This window comes from Vicia villosa, linkage group LG1 (genome assembly GCF_029867415.1).
Source record: "Vicia villosa cultivar HV-30 ecotype Madison, WI linkage group LG1, Vvil1.0, whole genome shotgun sequence".
NCBI classification, from domain to species: Eukaryota; Viridiplantae; Streptophyta; class Magnoliopsida; order Fabales; family Fabaceae; genus Vicia; species Vicia villosa.
In genome coordinates, this window is record NC_081180.1 from 13238249 (window position 1) to 13259338 (window position 21090).

Consider the following 21090-nt stretch of genomic DNA (forward strand, 5'->3'; position numbering starts at 1 on the left):
AATCCTGACCGATGTTGACGACAGAAAAATCAAGAACCAAGTATAAATATAAGTTGTTTCTAATTTCTATGATGCATATAGAACTTGGACACTGCACATTCTAAACTTTATTCCATATACGTACGTGTGCTTTTATGTTCTTCTGAAAGTTTGAAGTAGAACTTCATCAGTGTAAGTATTGTATAGCCTTTTCATATTTGGAAAAGTAAATATGAAAAATTGATATGTTAACTTACTTATAGTAATATGTTATACTTGTTCACTGAAAAATTGATATGTTCACTCACTTATAATAATTTGGTATACTTGTTAATGTTGTTATGTCCAACTAATATTTGAATGTCAACAACACAAATTTCTCTTAAACTATTATAGAAAATTTTCTATTAAGAAAAATCTTTAATCACTTCAACAATTAATAGATGTAATATATTCAACCTCAATAGTAGATAAGACAACACTATGTAACTTTGATATTCAAGAATTTGAACCCCATGCAAAAACCATCATGTAACTTTGAATCTTCTTAGTGTCATGAACAACAATTAACATTCTGCCCGCATATAGTAAGAGACTAATAAGATTACCATTAGAGAATTTCTTGACAAATACACAATGGTCAACAGTTGTGTCACCATACCCATGATTCTCCGTTAAAGAATAAAAATTCTTGTACCATTATCGCGGTGCCTCTACTTGAGTTTGTACATTTTGTTTCTTCAATTTGCACACAAGTTCTTCTTTACCTTTGATTTCAAAGCTTTCAAGTTGTTCTATATAGATCTCTTCCTCTAAGAAACCATGAAGGAACACTACATTCACATCAAGTTATTGAGCCTTGAGCTTCATGCTGGGTGCTAATCCAAGCACAACTCAAATAGAAGTCATCTTTACCACAAGCACAAGCTAGCCATTATGGTTATTTTCGATAGCATAAACTATCAATTTTCGAAAATTTTCTCACTTTAGACAGTTTTCGAATCCAAAAACCGCCAAAATTTTAGCGCTAAATGTTTTTGAGGGGCATGACTGCCAAAAATATCTCTATATGTTCATAATGGAAATATGGCTGCTGAAAAATTGTCTTTTAAAAACAAAAATCTTACAATGTCATTTATGGGGTTTAAAATCATCGGTATTTTTGAAGTCCTTGAGTTTAATGCTAACTCGAGAAGTTTCAAGTCATATTGCTAAATTTCAAGTTTCAAGTACCTTTGACTAATTCTGACACTCTCACAATCTTCTTAAACTTAAACGGATTTATACGAAACATGCTTAAGAAAGATTAGTCTAACTCGCATTCGACTGTGTTTAAGTTCGACTCACTTTCATTCAAGTAAATCTAATTCAACTGCTTTCATTTTCTATTAACAATTTAAATTATTCTTTATTGTAAACAAGGACAAACCCTTTACAATAGGCTAGATCAAAATTTCGAAAAGGTCAAGTTAGACATAAAGTTACACTTAATTTAGAAGTGGGACTTGGAGCATATGTGTTGTGGAGATTGTGCTACAAGTTAGTGCATTTTTGTGTACTAGTTATTCTTCTTGTATATATATATATATGCACACATGCAAAAGCAAAAAGCATCTTAGAAAACTAAAAAGCAAGCCATCTAAATATTCAACAATGTGGAAAACTATATCAGTTTAAAGAGATCGCATATATTCTCCTTTTGGATATTTTATTAAGCATGGTGAATGTATCATGAATGGAGTTTTCAGAATTTGCCTATGGATTAGCAGTATATAAGCATAATGTAATACTTGGCATCATTTCGGCGACAGGTTCCTGGAAACTATGACTTCGTCAAAGGATTCTCCTCCGGCACATCGTGACTTAGAGTCCGGTTCTCTCAATGCTATTACCTGTTCTGCTGATGTGGATGGCGAAGATTACTCAACGGATCCATTTGATATTAGCAGAACAAAGGATGCTTCCATCCAACGACTCAACCGTTGGAGGGTAAGTTTCATATCAACAGCCAACTCACTCAAGTTTTGGGATCTTTGGTTACTATTTTGAACATCTTGTGAGTCTCTCATTTTGTTTTTCTAGCAAGCTGCACTTGTGCTTAACGCTTCTCGTCGATTTCGTTACACCTTGGACTTGAAGAAAGAAGAAGAGAGGAAGCAAACACTGAGGAAGATTATAGTTCATATACGAGCCATTCAAGTTCGGTTCTTTTGGTTGATTTTATTTCTTATTATTGCTCATGTTACACTTGCTAAGTGCACTGACTTGTTGATTATTTTTCTCTACCAGGCTGCATATCGTTTCAAGGAAGCTGCGAAGAACACAAACAGTGAGAACTAAAATTTCTTAACATATTCGAAATTTCGGTACAATATTGATGAACTAACACTTTTAACTGCTATGATTAGGAACCATAGTACTTCCTTCAAGCTCCAATGGAGAATTTTCAATAGGACAAGAGCAACTTTCTTCAATCTCAAGAGAGCATGATACAAATGCTCTAAAGGATTATGGAGGGGTAAGTGTGCCAAAAACAACTTTCTTAACTCGGTAATGACATTAATTAGTATCATAACTTCATATAAATTCACAAGTTTCTTCTGAATTTATAAGGTTATAGGGTTGTCAAATTTGTTGAAAACCAATTTAGATAAGGGGACTAAAGGCGATGAAGCTGACTTGGTAATCCGAAGGAATGCATTTGGTTCCAACAACTACCCTCGAAAGAAAGGACAAAACTTTTTGGTAAAATTTCGACGGATGTTGATTATTTGATGATTCTCTTTTAATCGGAGTATTATACTTATGTCTTTGTTTTCGGTTGCCTTCAATAGATGTTTATCTGGGATGCTTGCAAGGATCTGACCTTGATTGTTTTAATGGTCGCTGCGGTGGCTTCATTAGCACTTGGGATAAAATCTGAGGTGAGATCATGAGCTTTTCTTGAGTTGCAAGGTATTTCTAGAAACTAACAACTTAACAAAATAATGAATTTAGAGAAGAAAAGCGAAAGACAAGAATGAAATATTCTATCCTAAAATATAAGCCTTCATGCCGATGGATGACTTTTCTGTTTCAGGGTATTAAGGAAGGATGGTATGATGGCGGAAGCATTGCTTTTGCAGTTATTCTTGTTATTTCTGTTACAGGTATTAATTTTTGGCCTTGGTATAGACTTTTGCCGTTTATTGTGAATGTTGTCACAATAATTATATATCTAGAGATTCTCACATTATCCGCATTTGTTTCTCCTCCTTTTTATTGGTAGCGATAACCGATTACAAACAATCTCTTCAGTTTCAAGACTTAAATGAGCATAAAAGAAACATACATTTGCAGGTTTGTGTGTTTTTCTGGCTTAGCTACAAATTTATCATATTTTTAACCTTATTATGTTTTGATTTGTGCTTGAAAAGGTTATTAGATATGGAAGAAGAATCGAGATCTCCATATATGATGTTGTTGTAGGTGATGTTATACCACTCAATATCGGTAACCAGGTAGGTACCTGAGTTTATCTTTTAGAAAAATTTCCTATTGTACCTAATGATTGTTTTTGCTTCTAACTATTTAGTTCTTAACTGATTAATTCTAGGTTCCTGCCGACGGAATTTTGATCACCGGTCACTCTCTTGCAGTTGATGAATCAAGTATGACCGGGGAGAGCAAGATCGTAAGTGTTTATCTCTACCATGTAGAGAAGAATAACTATGGTTTTCTTTCTCTAAGTTGACAATGATTTTTCTTTTTTTTTCAGGTCAATAAGCATTCTAAGGAACCTTTTTTGATGTCGGGATGTAAAGTTGCAGACGGAAGCGGCACTATGCTAGTAACCGCTGTCGGTATTAATACCGAATGGGGGCTTCTAATGACTAGCATTTCAGAAGACACTAGTGAAGAAACACCTTTGCAGGTTTATCCTATTTCACATCAGGTTTCACCGTTGTTCCTTTAATTATATTGTCTGTTGATCTATGAGTTCTTAAAATAGGTTCGCTTGAATGGTCTCGCTACCTTCATCGGTATCGCTGGCCTCGCTGTGGCTATAATTGTTCTAGTTGTGTTACTCGCCAGGTTTCCATCTGCTTCTTTGTAAGATTCGATATAACCTGGTTGTTTTTACGGTACGTGTCTCTGAGATGGTAATCTGTTTATGCATAGATATTTCTCCGGGCACACTAAAAATCCCGATGGAAGTGTTCAATTTATAGCGGGAAAGACCTCGGTCGGGGATGCTATTAATGGAGTAGTTAAGATAGCCACTATTGCGGTACGTGCATCGATCAGAATTAGACTGCAAGTACATGCATGTACTTGCATAGTGCCACAATTTAAATTCAATATCTGAGATGATTGTGACTCCTTGAATATGAAGGTCACCATTGTAGTGGTTGCAGTACCCGAAGGACTTCCTTTAGCTGTTACCTTAACGTAAGTTTTACGAATTAAAATCTGAACTTCTAGTTTTACTTTTTACTTTTTTCCTTCCAGATCTTATTTCTCCCTAGTAACACTTTTTTATGTCAATTATTTTGTAGACTTGCTTACTCAATGAAAAAAATGATGGCAGATAAAGCTTTGGTATGTTCATTTTGTTTGCACTTTCCTCGAATTTCGATTGCGAAGCTCAATATAATACATCACATTGATTGCAGGTGAGGAGGCTTTCTGCCTGTGAAACAATGGGATCAGCCACAACTATCTGCAGTGATAAGACTGGAACATTGACAATGAATCAGGTTTTGATGCAGTATTTAAACCAGAACAATAACAATTCGTTCAAATTCTACTAGGCTATAGCGTTATTGCCGCTATTTAACAACACTTATTTTCTTGAGACAGATGACTGTTGTTGAGGCATGTGTTGGTGGAAAGAAGATTTTACCGCCTAATGATAAGTCGCAGCTATCTCCTATCCTCTATTCTTTGCTGATTGAAGGTGCTGCACAGAACACTAATGGAAGTGTTTTTGTACCTGAGGTGTGCTACAATTTTTCCCCCCCCCACTCTGCCTCTATAACAATTTCCATTTATGTATAATTATGTTCTTTGCACTTTGAAGAGTGGCAATGGTGTTGAGGTTTCTGGATCACCAACAGAAAAGGCAATTTTACATTGGGGATTTCAGGTCTATTTTTAAGCTTGGATTTTCTTTTCACCGAGCTTTATGTCTCCACATATAGTTATTGACTATCATATTGAATCTCAGCTTGGGATGGATTTTGAGGCTACCAGATCAGAATCATCAATCGTACATGTTTTTCCATTCAACTCGGACAAGAAAAGAGGCGGAGTAGCATTACAAATGGTAACACCTTCTTTGCAGCCCGACGCTGAAATCCATATACATTGGAAAGGTGCTGCTGAGATAGTTCTTGCCAGCTGTACTCGGTATTTTGATATAAATGATCAGTTGGTGGATATGGATGAAGAAAAGGTTTGAGAACATTGTGATTTTCAGTCTAAATCTTCAATAATTCTTGAGAGTTCTTTTAAGTTAAAACTTATTGGCTTGCAGATGACAGTTTTGAGAAATGTCATAGAAGATATGGCTGCCAATAGTCTACGTTGTGTTGCCATTGCATATAGACTATTAGATAAAACGGAGAACATTCCAACCGGCGAAGAAGAACTTGCTTGCTGGTCATTACCAGAGGACGATCTTGTTTTACTGGCTATTGTCGGTCTGAAGGTATGTATTTCCTCCAGAATTAATACTATAATGTCATCTTTGTCTTTTTTAGAATCCATAACCATTCTTGAAGGATCCATTCCTTGTAAATTATGTATCGAAATGCAGGATCCTTGTCGACCTGGCGTCAAAGATGCAGTGCACCTTTGCCAAAAAGCTGGTGTTAAGGTATTTAGATATGTGAAGATCTTAAAAACATAAAATGACTATTTGTTAAAATTTTGTTTCCTTGAGAAACAAGTAAATGAGAAAACTTAGAAGTTTGTCCTGAAATTAATCCATGCATGGTTCAATGGCAGTAACTTATCACCTCTAACTCTAGGTAAAAATGGTCACTGGTGACAATGTTAAAACTGCAAAAGCAATTGCTGTGGAATGTGGAATACTTGGTTCATTGGCGGATGCTACAGAGCCAAACATCATTGAAGGAAAAACATTTCGAGCCTTGTCAGACAAAGAGAGAGAAGACATTGTTGAAAAGATCTCGGTATAATCGAACTACTATAGTCTATAACAGCTTTAGTGATATATCATTGACAAGTGGACAAGTGAGATGAGGTTTGAATTCAATGTAATAGGTTATGGGACGGTCGTCTCCTAATGACAAGCTTCTGCTTGTGCAAGCATTGAGGAGGAAGGGGCATGTTGTGGCCGTAACCGGGGATGGAACAAATGATGCTCCAGCACTGCATGAGGTTTGTACAGCATTTTTCATGTTTTTGGATTCAGTCGATCATGTTTATAATTTGAATAATTGTCATGGTGCACCAGATGAGTCATGATTGTAACCGATGCCAAATATGTTACTGATATGTCAATCTAATATTCACAGTTTGAACCTGTTGGTCTAACACACATTTTCTGATTCAAACCTAGTTTTTTTTTTGAAATTGTATACTTTTTGGAGTCTAGGCTGATATAGGTCTTGCAATGGGCATTCAAGGAACAGAAGTTGCTAAAGAGAGCTCTGATATCATTATTTTGGATGACAATTTTGCTTCTGTTGTGAAGGTTAGTGCTCAGTTCTTATTTTGGGGGATTTTGATTTTGAACTGTTATAAAATTGATGTTTGAAGCATAATTCGTGTACCTTTCAATTTTCTGGACCGATGCAGGTTGTTAAATGGGGGCGATCTGTGTACGCAAATATTCAGAAATTTATCCAGTTTCAGCTTACAATCAATATAGCAGCTCTTGTTATAAATGTCATTGCTTCATTTTCCACTGGCGATGTCCCACTAAATACAGTACAGGTTTGCTCTCTGTCTGTCACTCGCTGGTTTGTGCTCGCAGTCGCAAAAGGCCAACCTTATGACTCTATTTCTTTATTGCTTTTGCTTTGTCAACAGCTTCTTTGGGTAAATCTAATCATGGATACTCTAGGAGCACTAGCCTTGGCAACTGAATCACCAACAGATCACCTTATGGATCAGCTTCCAGTTGGTAGAAGGTCAATCATGTTTCTTCTGTTTTTTGGTTTCGAACTTGGTTTAGTGGATCATAAGTTTTGTTAGCGAATTCTTCATGTTTGCATAGGTTCACTTAATGCATTCACGAAAAAAGGACCTACGGAGTTTGAAGCTCCATTACCAAAACATCAGATGGTGTTGACTTTATGCTTCAATCTTTTTTGTGTTACGAAATTGATTCTATCTTGTTTATTTTTCAGAGATCCTCTTGTAACAAATATTATGTGGAGGAATCTGCTAATACAGGCTATGTACCAAGTTTCTGTCTTGCTTATACTCAATTTCCAAGGCAGGAGCATACTGAGTCTAAGGCACGAGATCAACGCCTATGCTGTCAAAGTGAAGAACACTATAATATTCAATGCATTTGTTCTATGTCAAGTAAGTTGTTAGGAACCCGAATTCGAGATATAGGAATTAATGGATAAAAACACAGAATATATAAGAAATGAATTTAAAATGCTCCAAAATGGAAAGTAGTGTATTATTTCTGGAAAAGAAAAGTAAATGCAAGAGGATGAATATCCTAATGACCACAGAGCAAAGCTCCTACAGAGGCACTACGCCAACTGTCCATAACAAACTATAATCTTCCATAATAATCTCACCCTCCCTGGCCTCACTCGATATACTACTAAGAGGCATAACAAACTTGCCAACTAAGCAGCCTACCCCACTCATTATATACCAAATAACCTCACCATACTCTTTATTACAATAATAGCCCTTTTCCTATATTTCTTGTACTCGTGTCTCTATCATAAGTCCTCCTCTTCATTTCATATTTGGTTTCTCTGTTTTTCAATGATGACAGAAAAATATTCTTCCAAACTGCAGGTATTTAATGAATTTAACGCGCGAAAGCCAGATGAATTCAACATTTTCAAGGGGGTTACCAAAAACTATCTATTTATGGGGATAGTGGGATTAACTATAGTAATCCAGGTAAGTCTTGCTACAAGTCCTCTGTGGTTGTTTAACTTTATTTAGGAAAGTAGAGACTGCAATAAAAAATTTCCGTGTTTTTTTCAGATTGTCATCATTGAATTTCTTGGAAATTTCACTAAAACAGTCAAGCTTAATTGGAAGCAGTGGCTCATATGTGTTTTTATAGGATTTATCAGGTCAGTTGATTATCATATGCACTTGAATGCATGATGCAACTTGCTCTTAACATTCTATTCCCAATGCTTGCAGCTGGCCTCTTGCAGTGATTGGAAAACTGATACCAGTACCTACGACTCCCATGAATAACTGTTTTAGAAGATTTCAATGTGGAAGAACTAGAAGAAAGATGGATTCTTAAGCTTCTCAATAGTAATGTATAGTATAGATATCTTTCTGGTTCACTCTCTCCTCACCGTCTTTTCTTATCGGAGATGACCTGCATTTGGCTGATACGAGAAAATTGGTTGTAGATAAAGGTTTCTTTTTGAACAGATAATGTTTGATTTGTTTTATGCTTAGGATACGAACTTCAGTCAGTCTCTTTTTTAGAGTGTATTTTATAGTTTAATGTCGTATGTTTGACAAGCTGCTAGAAATGGAGGATAATTCCAATTAATTTTTTCAATTCATTCCAAAGCTACTATACTACTATTGCAAGTTAAACGAGCCTACATTACTGGATATATACAACAACTTCGAGAGATTATATTTGATTAAAATAAAATCCACTCTGATAGAGTAATTACATACCATGCATTGGTTTCAAATTCAGACAGTCACCTATTGGTTGCTGCGGTAATTTATTATCCATCGTGAGTGACGTGATTTATGTTGTCAGGTTTTCGTGCAGCAGACAGTGAAAATGGTGCATGGCCTGCTCAACTTTAGGAGCATATCTTCCGACAGAATACGCTGGAGATTGGAGGCCCTTTTGAACACCTTCACACAACACAATATCTTCTATCTGCTCATGAGTTACTAAATGCATTACAAATTTACAATAATAGGTATGTTGCAACTTGAGGAAAATTTACAATCGAGTTTGCTAAACAAATGTTTGTACCTGCACTTTCTCACTGTCTTGTAAGCTTTTCTCTATGAAATCTTTGTCACCCTGCTCAGTCAAAGAGAAGTCAGCAGGCACTAAGGTTTTTGAATGGACTTAATTGTTCGAATAAGTATTGAACTATTTATCTTCTAAAGTCGTAACTCTTGAAGTTGACTCATAAAAAATAAAAAATGAGACACATAACACACCCCTGATGTCTAGGACTAGACATCTAAAGTGTGATCTGAGTGGTTTAAAAGCCAACGGCTCAACGAATTTTAGATAGGCTCTGATATCATATTAGAATTTGAGTTTGGTCTAACCTACAAAACCGGATTTTAAGGCGAGGAGTGTCCCTCTATAAATTCTATTCAATGTGAGACTTGAATTTTTTTTTTCAATATAGTATTTTTTTATGGAGTCATTCAAAATACGAAAGCAAACCACTGAACTTCGCATTGATTAATATTGCATACCCTAGCGATAACTACAAATTACCAGGAGCGAGGGTTCAAGATAGTAGTCAAAAACCACTTGACATTTGTTGGCTCCTAGTGGAAGTACAAGATTGGTGTCCATCCAAGGTCCATACCTATCAAGCATGTAAGCACCCCAAGTTATAAAAACCATGCTAATTTGCAAAACAATTAGGGGAAGATGCCAATACTTAAGCAAGAGCATGCATAGAAGAAAAAAAAAAGTTTAACAGATCATAAAGCAAGAACCTATTAATCATGAAGTTTGGGTAAATGAAAGCATATATAGCTTTTCTTCCAAGTCTATCTTCGCTTTTCCCTGAGCTTCCTTCACAACTTTGGATGCTAACCCTTTCAAACAACTGACTCATAACATGATTCAATTTGTCATGGTATACACTATACAATGCATTAGAAGGTAAACATAAGAGAATTTATAAAAGAGCTGCAGTAAAAAGCATACTGTGGTAGAATAGGAATCGAGATTAAGACCAGATGCCAGGTCTTTATGCGCATATGGCACATGATAGCCACCATCTAAGTAGTTATCACAGAATACCTACAAAAAAAGACCCAAAACCACCAAATTTTAAGCACGTTCATGAATCATATAAAGAAAAATGACAATAATAAATATAAGGTAAGACGAGAGGTCATACCTTCCAATTGCATTCAACGGTGTATTCACGTCTACATACATAACTTAACGAAGAATCAACTCCATTGGTACTCAGTATTTCTGAAGAGCTACCAAGCCATTCTTTTGCTACATTATGACTATCAACTTCCTCTTGAGTAAGATTCTCCTTTTCCAAATTGAGAAGGACAAAAGGCCCCCACGTAGCTACTTTGATCGGTATAAGACCAAAATCCTATCCTTCATGGTTAGAGAAATCAGCCAACCCTTTTGCTTTTGTACATACATTGTATAATTAACTTACTATATAATAGAACTGCATACATTTACGTTGAAATCTCGCATTCCTGATATCCTATTTGCCTTAAGAAGCGCTCCATTTAATCCATATGTCCATCCCTGCAAAAATAATTGTCTTCTCGCATCAAAGTTTTCAAAACAAGAAAAGAGGTATTGAAAATAGAAAACTAAAACGAAAAAGGATCAGATCATGGTAACAGTCATTATCCGTGAAGGGATTCATCGAAGCTTGACAATTGTGTCTTCGACCTCACAAAGGATGATAACATAAGAAAGAAGGGGATTCATGGAAAAAGAGAACCAAAATAATGCTTGAACGCATACTTAATGCTGTAATTAACCTCACGTGGTAAGGGCAGACAAAACAAGACTTTTGTCCACTTCCAGAAGCAAGAATAGAAGCATGATGACGACAGACATTGTAGAAGGCCTGGACATTTCCGGTGTCATCACGGCATACCACAAAGTCCACATCTCCTAGTCTGCAATATTTAGTCCTCCATGTGGTTCTTAGAAATCCGGAAGAAAAGAAAATAGTGTACACAACTTAATATGTCACTCCTAAATATCCTTTTCCCCTTCCAAGAACCAAATGGAGTTGCAATTAGACAACAATGTTAACAACATATGTAAACACAATAAAGAACTTGGAATCAAATCTATTTACTTCTATTGAAGACAGAGCGGATCATATATTATTTAAAAAAAATCCACCTTCCAGTGAAAAAATCGCCAGGATCCTTTATCTGCTCTGTCGATCCTAATAAATGAAATTGAAGACTTTTGGCCGTCAAAAAATCTCATAAGACAAATTGTAAGAGGGGAAAACTCAAAATGCAAGGATTAGTCTAGTTAATCTACCATAGTCCATAGAGATAACATAAGAACTTAGTATGAATAAAAGCATTATATTACTTACTTAGCAATCAACTTGACACGAACCACATGTGTTCATGTCATATAACATTCCGGGTCTGTTTGAATTGGCTTATTTGAACTTATCGTCTTGCATAACTACATGTAAGACTATTTGGAAGAACTTATGACATGTTCATAAGTGTTTTTTAGCTTATTTCCATAAGCATTCTAGGATGACTTATAAAAAAAACTTATTACTTATATGAAAGTAGTAATTTGACTTTATTTTAGTTTTTGTTATACCAAATACAAGCCTTAGAATCATATAACAAACAAACATACATACATACATGATAAAATCAAATGAATAATTTCAGATTCTAAACCAACGAAACTAATGATTGAATTGAAATTCTACATCATGAATATGTTTTTGTTTTCCTCTTTATCATCAGCAGGAACAAGAAAGCAGAATGAAAATACCCAAAAAGGAAAAAGAATGAAACTTGAACTGACCCACAGCTTGCCAGCCTCTGTAGAAGACGCGATCGAGCTCAAGGTGGAAGAAAGAGTGATCAGTGTACCATGATGATGGAGGTGTAACGGCTTTCTCTATGGGAATCTCTGGATTGAAGTGGTGAGCAAGTGTGTGAGATAGAACCGAATCTGAATTGATAAGAGAATAACAAATGAGGCTTGTTGAATGTTTGTTGGGAAAATTAAGGTGGTTTTGAGGTTGTCTCTTTCGGAGATTTGGGATAAAGGGTTTGACTTGCATGATCATCGCCATTTGCGTAAGCATTCTCTTTTGGTGTGTGTTTCTATCAACATGAACAAACACAACAGTTTTGTTACAGTTTCTTGTAATCAAATTTTATTTTGTTTTTTGTTTTTCTTTTGCATTTTCTTTATTTTAAGGGAAATAATTTATAAAGGATTTGTCAATATAAAGGACTTTATAAAGGAAAAATAATTTTAAAAAAAAAAAAAAAAGGGATGTGCAGTGAGAGTGTAATATTTACACTGTCAGACAACTATGTATCTTATCAAGTCATCCTTTAAATATTAAACTAGTCAGAGACCCGTGCTATCGCACGGGTGCATTATTTATGGTGTAGTATTTTTTGAATGATATGAAAAAAATATGAAATAAAAAGTTAGACCAAATTGTATATATAAAATAAAAATTAACCATTAAAAAAAATTTATAAATAAGATTTTCATAGTCAATTTCACAATGCTTTGCAATTTCAACAACATATATTTTGAGGATGGGTAATTTAATTATGATATTGTGTAAATAACTAAAAAAAAATGTAGTAATTTAGAATCTTCAAATAATAATCATGAATATATTTGGGGGCGACCGTTGTTGAACTGTCGTAAATTTCTTTTAAGGGCAGTTGGGTCTACAACCGTCGTAAAATATTTCAGATTTTTAAAAAATTATGTCCTAAAACTTTTTTTTCTTGTAGTGTGAGATGGAGAAAAAATTAATATTTAAAAATAAAGATTTTGTCTTTTAAATTAAAATAATGATTGATTAACTAAAATAAATATTGTCTTGTTAGTGACCCGTGAGATAAATACACTTTTCATCATGCTAATTAAATTAAAAAAATACATTATACAAATAAATCTAAAATGAATTATTTAATTATTAAATAATTATACAAAGAAAAATTGATCCATGAGACGGAAAGAGAATAAAAAGAATTTTAACATTTGAAAAAATAAATAAAATATGTATTATGTTGATAGTGACCCGTAAACTACAACATAATATCATGTAAATTTATTTAATATTGTATCATATATATTTACAAACATGTAAATTTAAAATGAATGATTCAATTATAAATTAATAATAATCATAAATATGCAACTATATTATATTTTCAATTGAAATTGTACTTTATAAAGAGAAAGAGAATGAGGTAGTGTATTATGTTTTTAAAATTAAAAAAAATACATTATACAAATAAATTTAAAATAAATTACTTAATTATTAAATAATTAAGCAAAGAAAAAAATTAATCCATGAGACGAAAAAAATAAAAAGAATTTTAACATTTGAAAAAATAAATAAAATATGTATTATGTTGATAGTGACCCGTAAACTATAGCCTAATATCATGTAAATTTATTTAATATTGTATAAAATATATTTAAAAATATGTAAATTTAAAATGAATGATTCATATAAATGAATAATAATCATAAATATGCAACTATATTATATTTTCAATTGAAATTGTACTTTATAAGGAGAGAGAAAATGAGGTAGTGTATTATGTTGTAGAAAGTTAGTGGACCAATGAGAGTAGAACACTTGGTGCAAAAGTTAAAAAGGTGAAGAGTTATTTTGTTAGTTACTAAAATGTCCATTTTATAGTGTAAATTTATTTGGAGGAAAGGACAATTTAGGGAGTTTGGTCAATCTTTTAATATATGTTAGATTGGAGGAAAGGGCAATTTAGGGAGTTTGGTCAATCTTTTAATATATGTTAGATAGTAGATAGTAGATAGTAGATTATTGATATGATTTGACACTTTAAAATAATCTGATTGGATCACTACCATTAAACTCTTACAAAAAAGGTAAGTTTGCAATTATATTCTTTTAACAATTTTTACACTGACAGAGTATATTAATTAATTTCAAAAAGAATTTAATTGATACACACCGACGGTGTAAAGCATTTTTACACTGTCAGTAAATCATAACCGTTAAATTTTAATAAGTGTTTGACTTTTATTCTAATCATGTTCAAAGTATGACATACAAATGGTTGTGATACACTTTTTGTGTAAAATTTTTTATACCGACAAAATATATCAATTAATCTCTTTTAAAAAATAGGGGTGTTGTTAATTTATGTTATAAGGATGTATGTTAAAAAATTCAAAATGATATTTTTATTAAAAATAATAATATTTTGATTTTTAAAAAGTTGAGTTTACGATTCTTATGTTAAACACATGTTAGGATTTTCCTAATCATAATCGAGTTATTTTTTAGATCAAGACTACATATCACTTATACACATAATCGATTCTTATAAGTTATACACATGTAATCTCTAAGATATGATGATTCCAGTTTTTATAGAATTTAGATCAAATATATCATACTATACTCTAATGTTTATTGCCTGTTGTTGGCAATGTCAACGTTGTCTTGATTTGCCATGCCTCATTCCTACTATGCATGATCTTCTACTTTTTTTTCCAAGTAGTTCTCCAACAGTAGTTCTCCAACAAGGATACAATAATCTTAAAAATGGAAATAGTCTATTGACATCTTCTCAAGTGTTTGAATGTTTTTTTAATCATAGGATCTAATCTTTATTAAAGATAATTCAAGTCACTACAATGGGTTGTAGTTTTAAGTAAGCGGTTACACTTTGCTTCTATTTCAGTTTTTAACTAAACGGGCCTTAAATGTAATCGGTTGTACTTTTAGTGCAACCTGTTGTATTTTGTTTTTGATTGACATTTTACAAAGGGGTGCAACCGGTTGTATAAAATTGCAACATATTGCACTAACTTGAATTATCTTCTATTCTTAACACATTATCTTAATTTAAGTCCTCTAAGTTGTTCATTCCCATTAACTTCGTCAGTCTCTTTAATACTTTAATCGTGACTCCACTGATCAACAAATCGGCCATTTGGTATTTACTTCTACAATACCCCAATCTAAACCTTCCTTCACTAATAAGTTCTCTCAAGTAGTGAAACTTCATCTCAATATGCTTGCTTCTCCCATGTGCAATTGGGTTCTTAACAAGGTTTATAGCAGAAACTTTATCAACCATAAGCTTACAATGTCATCCTCTTCGCTGTCCAACTCCTTCAACAAATTCATTAACCACACGACTTGGCACGCACACAACAAAGTGACAGCGTAGTCTGTAACACCCCAATTCTACCCCGCAATTATAAGCGAAAATCAGAGTGCATTTAAAAATATTCATCAAACGATGGGATGCCACATTTTGACTTAACCAAACAAATATACTTACACTACGCCAAAAAGGCTTTTAGACAACACACATTAGACAGCGCTTTTATACAAAAGCGCTGCTATAAGTGAAATAAAAAATAAAACCCGGAAACATTACACGAAAATTCTTATTCTTTCTATATTCTCATATTTGTTTCCTCTTTTCCCTCACACAGAAAAAAACCCTAAACACCAACAAAAAATTGTTCTTCTCTCACGAATCTCAGGTTCAGTGCTTCCCCTCTCCCTCTCATCGTCGTCACCCATGGATTCTTCGTTTCATCTTTGTTTCATCGATTCTCTGTCATCACCCATGGATTCTCCTCGGTCAGCCCTTCCTTCTTTTCGATTCACCACCGTCGACCCTTCCTTCACTTCATCGATTCACCACCGCCGGCCCCTTCCTTCCCTTCATCGATTCACCACCGTTTCACCAGAAAGAAAAAACGAACAAAATCCATTTGTCAACCATTGATTATCCACTGGAAAGAGGAAATACGATCGATTCAGATTCACCTCTGAATCACCACTCAAACAGAAAGAGGAAACGCCAGAAAGAAAGATTGGACAAAACCTATTCTACGTCGAACTCAGCCCTTCGTCATCTCACCACCGTCGTCCTTCTCTTCATTGGTATTTGGTAATCTTTCTTTTCTCAGTGTCCTTGTAATGTTGTATTTGAACCTTGTGACAGAACAGTTGACTCTGGAGTAAAATAAAACCAGTTGATTTCCACATGTTGTGAACCTGAAACTCAGCCATTTCCTTCTTTCTTCTGCAGGTCTACTACATGGTTTGCTTTGAATTAATTTGTGTGGGTTATGTGAACTGACTTTTAACATACAATAACTTAAGTTGGTTTTGGGATGCAGGGTTTGAGGGTTGTTTGTGAAAAGAATTGAATTTTTCATGTATGGATCTATTTGAAGTAAGACTTGAATTGGAGTACGAACACGGCTGCATTGCATATGGTGAGCTTATTTTGGACAACCTGAATTGCATTTGAGCTTTGGATACATCTGCGAAACATTCGAACTGAAAGTGAGTGTCTTGAACTCTGATTTTGTCTTTTGTTATGGACAAGGTGTTGTTCTAGCATTACGTTTTGATGTGGGGCACTTTTGAAATTTGAATTTGCTCTAGTATGAACTTTGGTAGGGAGCTAGTTTTTTTTCTGTCAGTTTGAACCATGAGATCAGTTTTGTTCTGTTGATTTTATGGCATTGCTTTAGTTTTTATTTTTTGGTTTATTTGCTGATAGGTAACATTTATGCTGTTAGTGATTGGGTGTTTGGATGATACTTAATGGTTAGTATATCTTTTTGTGGTGTATGTTTAAACATGATATGGGCTGATTAATAGCATGGAATTGTTTATAGAATGTAGTGAGATTTATGTAAATGTATGCAAGGTTGTATGATATATATGATATGAAGATGTATCAGTGGCATATTGTGGAAACTGGTTTAGTGTATGTGCATAATTGTGTATTCTGATTCAGTATGGTTTCTGTTGTGCAAGGTCTCGCATGGCTTTCAAAGCTGGGAGGTTTGGAGGTTTGGTGTGTCGGAAGTCTGGGCCGGCTGAAATGAAGCTGTTGGTTTTGTTAAAACAAATTGGAGCTTAGTGGTGGACTAACTCAGTGAAAGGATGCTATTTAGAGGTTCAAGGTTAATTAGTGTGAACTGTATTTAGGTGCCAGTGTTGAAAGTTGGATTGCAGGCATAATCTAGAAGTGAACCAAACTTTAAGTCTCAATGTGATTTGGGACATGTGCTGATGCGCATCGAACTGAATTTCCTCACCGCTCCTGATCGATCTTCTTTTTTAGGCTTTAAGAACTTGTTGAAGTACACCTCTATTTACTAATAAAGCTTGTGAACCACAACTAGAAATATGCTAACTATTTTCATGGATTACAATCTTATTGTTTTGCTTTGTCTATTTGTCTCTGACATCATGAATCATAAAGTTTGTATCAATTGCAACTCATTGTTCTGGATTACTTTGACAGTTGATCCGAATACGTTGCCCGTCCAAGATACTGTTTGCTCCTTCACGTCTTCTTTCAGAGATATTGTTTGCTGTTCTTTATTGCTTTCTTCCCGCACGTGGTCGATTCCTACAGTGCCTTCGACTTCACCGTCGCAGTCTGATCATTTGGCTTCTTCACAATTTGGTGAGTGATAACAAAATTTGTATGTCACTTTTTGGCAAAGCTGTCCAAAGTAAACTCATTCACAACTCATTCTGTCTAAATGGCTTTTGTTAAAACTTATGCATAAAATATACATATTTGTTAATTGTTAAAATATACATATTTCTTTCTGTGATAGGGATTCTTTCTGGAATTCCTTTTTGTGAACCGAATATGCTGGGTGATTGGTTTAGATGTCGACTGAACCGGTTTAAAGTTGAGCCGGTTTCAGTTTTATTTTGTATGGTGGGTACTGATTTGTATTGTTTTTGCTGTAGGTTTTGTTGGGATTGTATGCGGAGCTGTTGGGATTGTATGCGGAGCTGTTGGCAGAATTTTGTTTGAGAGATTTGGTTGGTGACGAAGAATTCTTGCCTATTAAAGAAAGGTGCGGGAGTTAGCTTTGTATTTAGTTACACTTATAGTTTAAACTTGATATTTAATGATGATTTTACACTTGACATTGATTTAATATTACCCTTATGAATTGTTTTACATGTACCTTTCCAGCTCAGTGGATTTGGTTATTAGTTGCTTGGGCCTTCACTGGACTAATGATCTTCCAGGAGCAATGATACAAGTAAACTTTTTTATACAGTTGTGATCATTGATGTGCTTATTAGCTTTATTTGTGTTTGACTTTGCCATTCCCTGTTAGTGTTCCAAAAAGAGCGTTAAATGATGCTAGAAAAATGCGTGGATTTTTGTCTCTTTAGGAGTTTGGTGGAATCAGTCACAACATATTGAAGGCACAAATTGTGTTTGCATGATTTTTTATTGTCTTCAAATATTTTAATTATTTAATCAATTTTTGTAGTTGTTAAAAGGGAAATTTGGCGTTGTCATAATTTATGGGCGTTGTTAGTGTAATTTAGAACATCTTAGATTATCTTTCTAGGATTGGCTACCATGTTTTTTTTATATTTGACAATTTTTTATTTTATTTTAAATTACAACTAGGAGTATAGTATTAGTATCGATAAAGTTTAGTGCTTCATTTTTTCCAACACTATCTAGTCAACGCCCAAATCTTGTTTCTTTCACTTTATCCAAATTTCGGTTGTAATGTCATATATTATTATTTACAATGTGATATTTTATGTTTGGCAGTCTATGTTGGCATTAAAGCCAGATGGCCTGTTTTTAGCAGCTATCCTCGGAGGAGAAACATTAAGGTGACTATTATTATATTTTAGAGATTTGTTTAGAATATCAATGTATGCATGGAGCATTTTTATGACATTTGTGCTGAAATCAGGGAACTCAGAATAGCTTGTACTGTAGCACAAATGGAACGCGAAGGAGGGATCAGTCCCCGAGTTTCACCTTTAGTACAGGTATGCATTGTTGCAAAACTGATTTATGTAGTAGTTAAGATCCTTCGCATTTTGAATGAATGTAATGGTGTTCCTTTCAAATAGAATAATGTGGTGCTGTTAGATCCTTGAACCATAATACTAAGGCTCATACTTGGAGAGTGTAGATATGGAAATCAAGGTGTTAGCAGAAGAATAAACTGGCTAAGGATGCATGGACATTTTTGTTTGTCATGTCATAGGTTATAATTCTGTTTTATCACACTGTTACCTGATTTTTCTGAGGTAGCTATCTATTTTACATTGGCTGAGGGGAAATTTATAGGGATCCCATAGTAATCTTTATGTGGACTTTTTAGGTGTCTACTACAAACTGACGTACCTTTTCCTCGTGAAAGCTTAGCTCTGGGGATTGATTTATACATGTTCGCTTCATCGTTATTGCAAGCTTTGCAGAATGCAATAGATTTGTTTTTTCAAAACAATAGATTAATCAATGTCACATTAAATGATGACTAATCCTTGTCAGTTGGCACTGTTAAATAATGAAGTCCGTGGTTTTGTTGATGGTTGGTTGGTTGGTTTTGAAGTAATAAGTGCTGTTCAAATACATGGTTAGTTATGTTAGTTGATGATTAATGAAAGTAACAAGGTGTCACAACTAATTAATCACCCACTGAGCGCGATTAACCATGATTTTGAATTTCATTAACCATGATTTTCAGATGTACATTTGAACACGAATCATGGTCAATTGATACTATAGTTGAACACATGAAAATCATGTGTATTTGAACATAATTTATAAATATGATGTATATGAACACCTAAAAGTTGTGGTTAATGACGTTAACAAGGTGTCTCTTCTATTTTTTCTTTGGGTTCGTTGTAACTGTTACATAATTCTTGGCATGGTCAGGATCCTTGATTCCTCTCTCACTGCATCTGCTTCTCTAGAGTGTTCGCTGAGGATGGCGTTCATATCATCTCAGGTAAATATTTAAATATATGATTCCAGTTATGATTTAACTATTTATTTTGAGAGGAGCATGTTGTAAGAATTGTTTACTACTGGTCAGAATAGCATTTACATGCATATGATCTTGATTTAATTGACATGAATATAAGTGGGATGTTCTAGTTTGCTATATGGTGAAGTGGCTTGGTTAATTGTGGGTTAAAGGTCTAATTCTCACGTTAGGCTATCCAAAAATTAAAGTCTTCATTAAATACCTTATCCACGAGATGTTATGGTCTTGTTGTTTCCAGGTGTACATGTTATTACTGGGTTTGTTTTTCACTAATTATCAGATTCATTTTAATACATTTATTTATATACTTAATGAATATCGGTATGCCAATTACTTATAGTTTTACATAATTTGAAATGACAGGTCATAAAGGATGCAACTCATGGAAGTGAACCTGGAAAAACAATATCACTCTAAGTTTTTAATGCGTTGATTTGTATAGATCATGAGCGATATTTGATAGAATTATTTGAGAAGTATTTGAGAAGTATGTGATTTCTTATTTTGTTGATGACTTTTCTATTGAAAAGTTCTATCTATTCATTGTATTTACTTATGTTTTTGTTTTATATGATTGACAAGACATTATTCAATGTTCATATGCTTGGTTTTTTATATCCTGAATTTCTTTTGTGAAGATGTATATTAATGTTGTTGTTTCAAATTTTATATTGAAGCTACAAATTTGTTTCAAGTTTAAGCAATTTTGGTGCAAATTCTGATAAAAATCTGGTGCTAAAATGGTGAAAATCTGGTGCTAAAATGGTGAAAATCTGGTGCATATATGCTGACTTATAATAGGCAGCGCTTTGTTTTAAGCGAAAACAATTTTTATATAGGGGGGATAGACAGCGCTTTTAATGAAAAGCGCTATCTAAAGTTGAGAAAAGCGCTGCCTAAAAGGGGGATTAGACAGCGCTTTTAAAAGGCTTTTTCTTAAAAATTTTGTTTGAGAAAAGCGCTGTCTAAAGGGGGTCTTTAGCAGCGTTTTTTATAAAAAAGCGTTGTCTAAAGGTGGCCTTTAGCAGCGCTTTATAGGTAAAAGTGCTGGCTAAAGGGGGCCTTTAGCAGCGCTTTCAAGGTGAAAAAAAGCGCTGCCTTTACCTACGGCAGCGGGGGAATAGACAGCG

General features: G+C 34.1%; 2 protein-coding genes and 1 long non-coding RNA gene across 7 annotated transcripts; 2 read left to right on the forward strand and 1 right to left on the reverse strand.

The window, feature by feature from the left end:
• Positions 1 to 8467, forward strand: LOC131628866 (calcium-transporting ATPase 8, plasma membrane-type-like). 5 transcript variants are annotated; one of them, XM_058899692.1, is made up of 31 exons: positions 6 to 171; positions 1791 to 1968; positions 2062 to 2178; positions 2269 to 2308; positions 2397 to 2497; positions 2593 to 2724; positions 2814 to 2903; positions 3059 to 3128; positions 3248 to 3318; positions 3396 to 3479; positions 3575 to 3652; positions 3737 to 3892; positions 3971 to 4053; positions 4141 to 4249; positions 4355 to 4410; positions 4518 to 4560; positions 4635 to 4718; positions 4822 to 4959; positions 5042 to 5107; positions 5189 to 5416; positions 5498 to 5671; positions 5780 to 5839; positions 5994 to 6158; positions 6250 to 6366; positions 6584 to 6682; positions 6787 to 6924; positions 7021 to 7121; positions 7341 to 7521; positions 7978 to 8085; positions 8173 to 8264; positions 8338 to 8467. In XM_058899692.1, exons 2-31 carry the CDS (start codon positions 1804 to 1806, stop codon positions 8444 to 8446), a joined length of 3255 nt encoding a protein of 1084 aa, XP_058755675.1. In that variant the 5' UTR covers positions 6 to 171; positions 1791 to 1803; the 3' UTR covers positions 8447 to 8467. The 5 variants fall into 5 exon arrangements, with proteins under 5 accessions (XP_058755663.1, XP_058755658.1, XP_058755675.1 ...); XM_058899687.1 differs by having other exon boundaries at positions 10 to 171; positions 2388 to 2497; XM_058899680.1 differs by having other exon boundaries at positions 1 to 171; positions 5498 to 5839.
• Positions 8468 to 8900: 433 nt separating this feature from the next.
• LOC131628896 (choline monooxygenase, chloroplastic-like) lies at positions 8901 to 12265 on the reverse strand. The gene is made up of 10 exons (XM_058899708.1): positions 11924 to 12265; positions 11264 to 11309; positions 10896 to 11031; positions 10574 to 10648; positions 10272 to 10484; positions 10076 to 10171; positions 9862 to 9974; positions 9635 to 9728; positions 9152 to 9202; positions 8901 to 9052 (listed from the first exon to the last, which is right to left on the reverse strand). Exons 1-10 carry the CDS (start codon positions 12207 to 12209, stop codon positions 8915 to 8917), a joined length of 1248 nt encoding a protein of 415 aa, XP_058755691.1. The 5' UTR covers positions 12210 to 12265; the 3' UTR covers positions 8901 to 8914.
• Positions 12266 to 17319: 5054 nt separating this feature from the next.
• Positions 17320 to 20561, forward strand: LOC131601287 (uncharacterized). Its single transcript, XR_009283608.1, has 7 exons — positions 17320 to 17595; positions 17892 to 18001; positions 18124 to 18193; positions 18724 to 18788; positions 18872 to 18950; positions 19849 to 19921; positions 20324 to 20561. It is a non-coding gene; the product is annotated as an uncharacterized LOC131601287 (long non-coding RNA).
• Positions 20562 to 21090: the final 529 nt, after the last annotated feature.

Excerpts from the sequence above, each read along its gene's own strand:
- LOC131628866 (XM_058899675.1), top strand. The coding sequence starts at position 1,804 with ATGACTTCGTCAAAGGATTCTCCTCCGGCACATCGTGACTTAGAGTCC. Across the intron at positions 2,498-2,592 it reads CTCTAAAGGATTATGGAGGG|GTTATAGGGTTGTCAAATTT; the intron begins GTAAGTGTGCCA and ends TGAATTTATAAG. Across the intron at positions 7,122-7,340 it reads CAGCTTCCAGTTGGTAGAAG|AGATCCTCTTGTAACAAATA; the intron begins GTCAATCATGTT and ends TTTATTTTTCAG.
- LOC131628896 (XM_058899708.1), bottom strand. The coding sequence starts at position 12,209 with ATGCTTACGCAAATGGCGATGATCATGCAAGTCAAACCCTTTATCCCA. Across the intron at positions 9,975-10,075 it reads TCGATTCCTATTCTACCACA|TTGTTTGAAAGGGTTAGCAT; the intron begins GTATGCTTTTTA and ends GTTATGAGTCAG. Across the intron at positions 9,053-9,151 it reads AAGACAGTGAGAAAGTGCAG|ATAGAAGATATTGTGTTGTG; the intron begins GTACAAACATTT and ends ACTCATGAGCAG.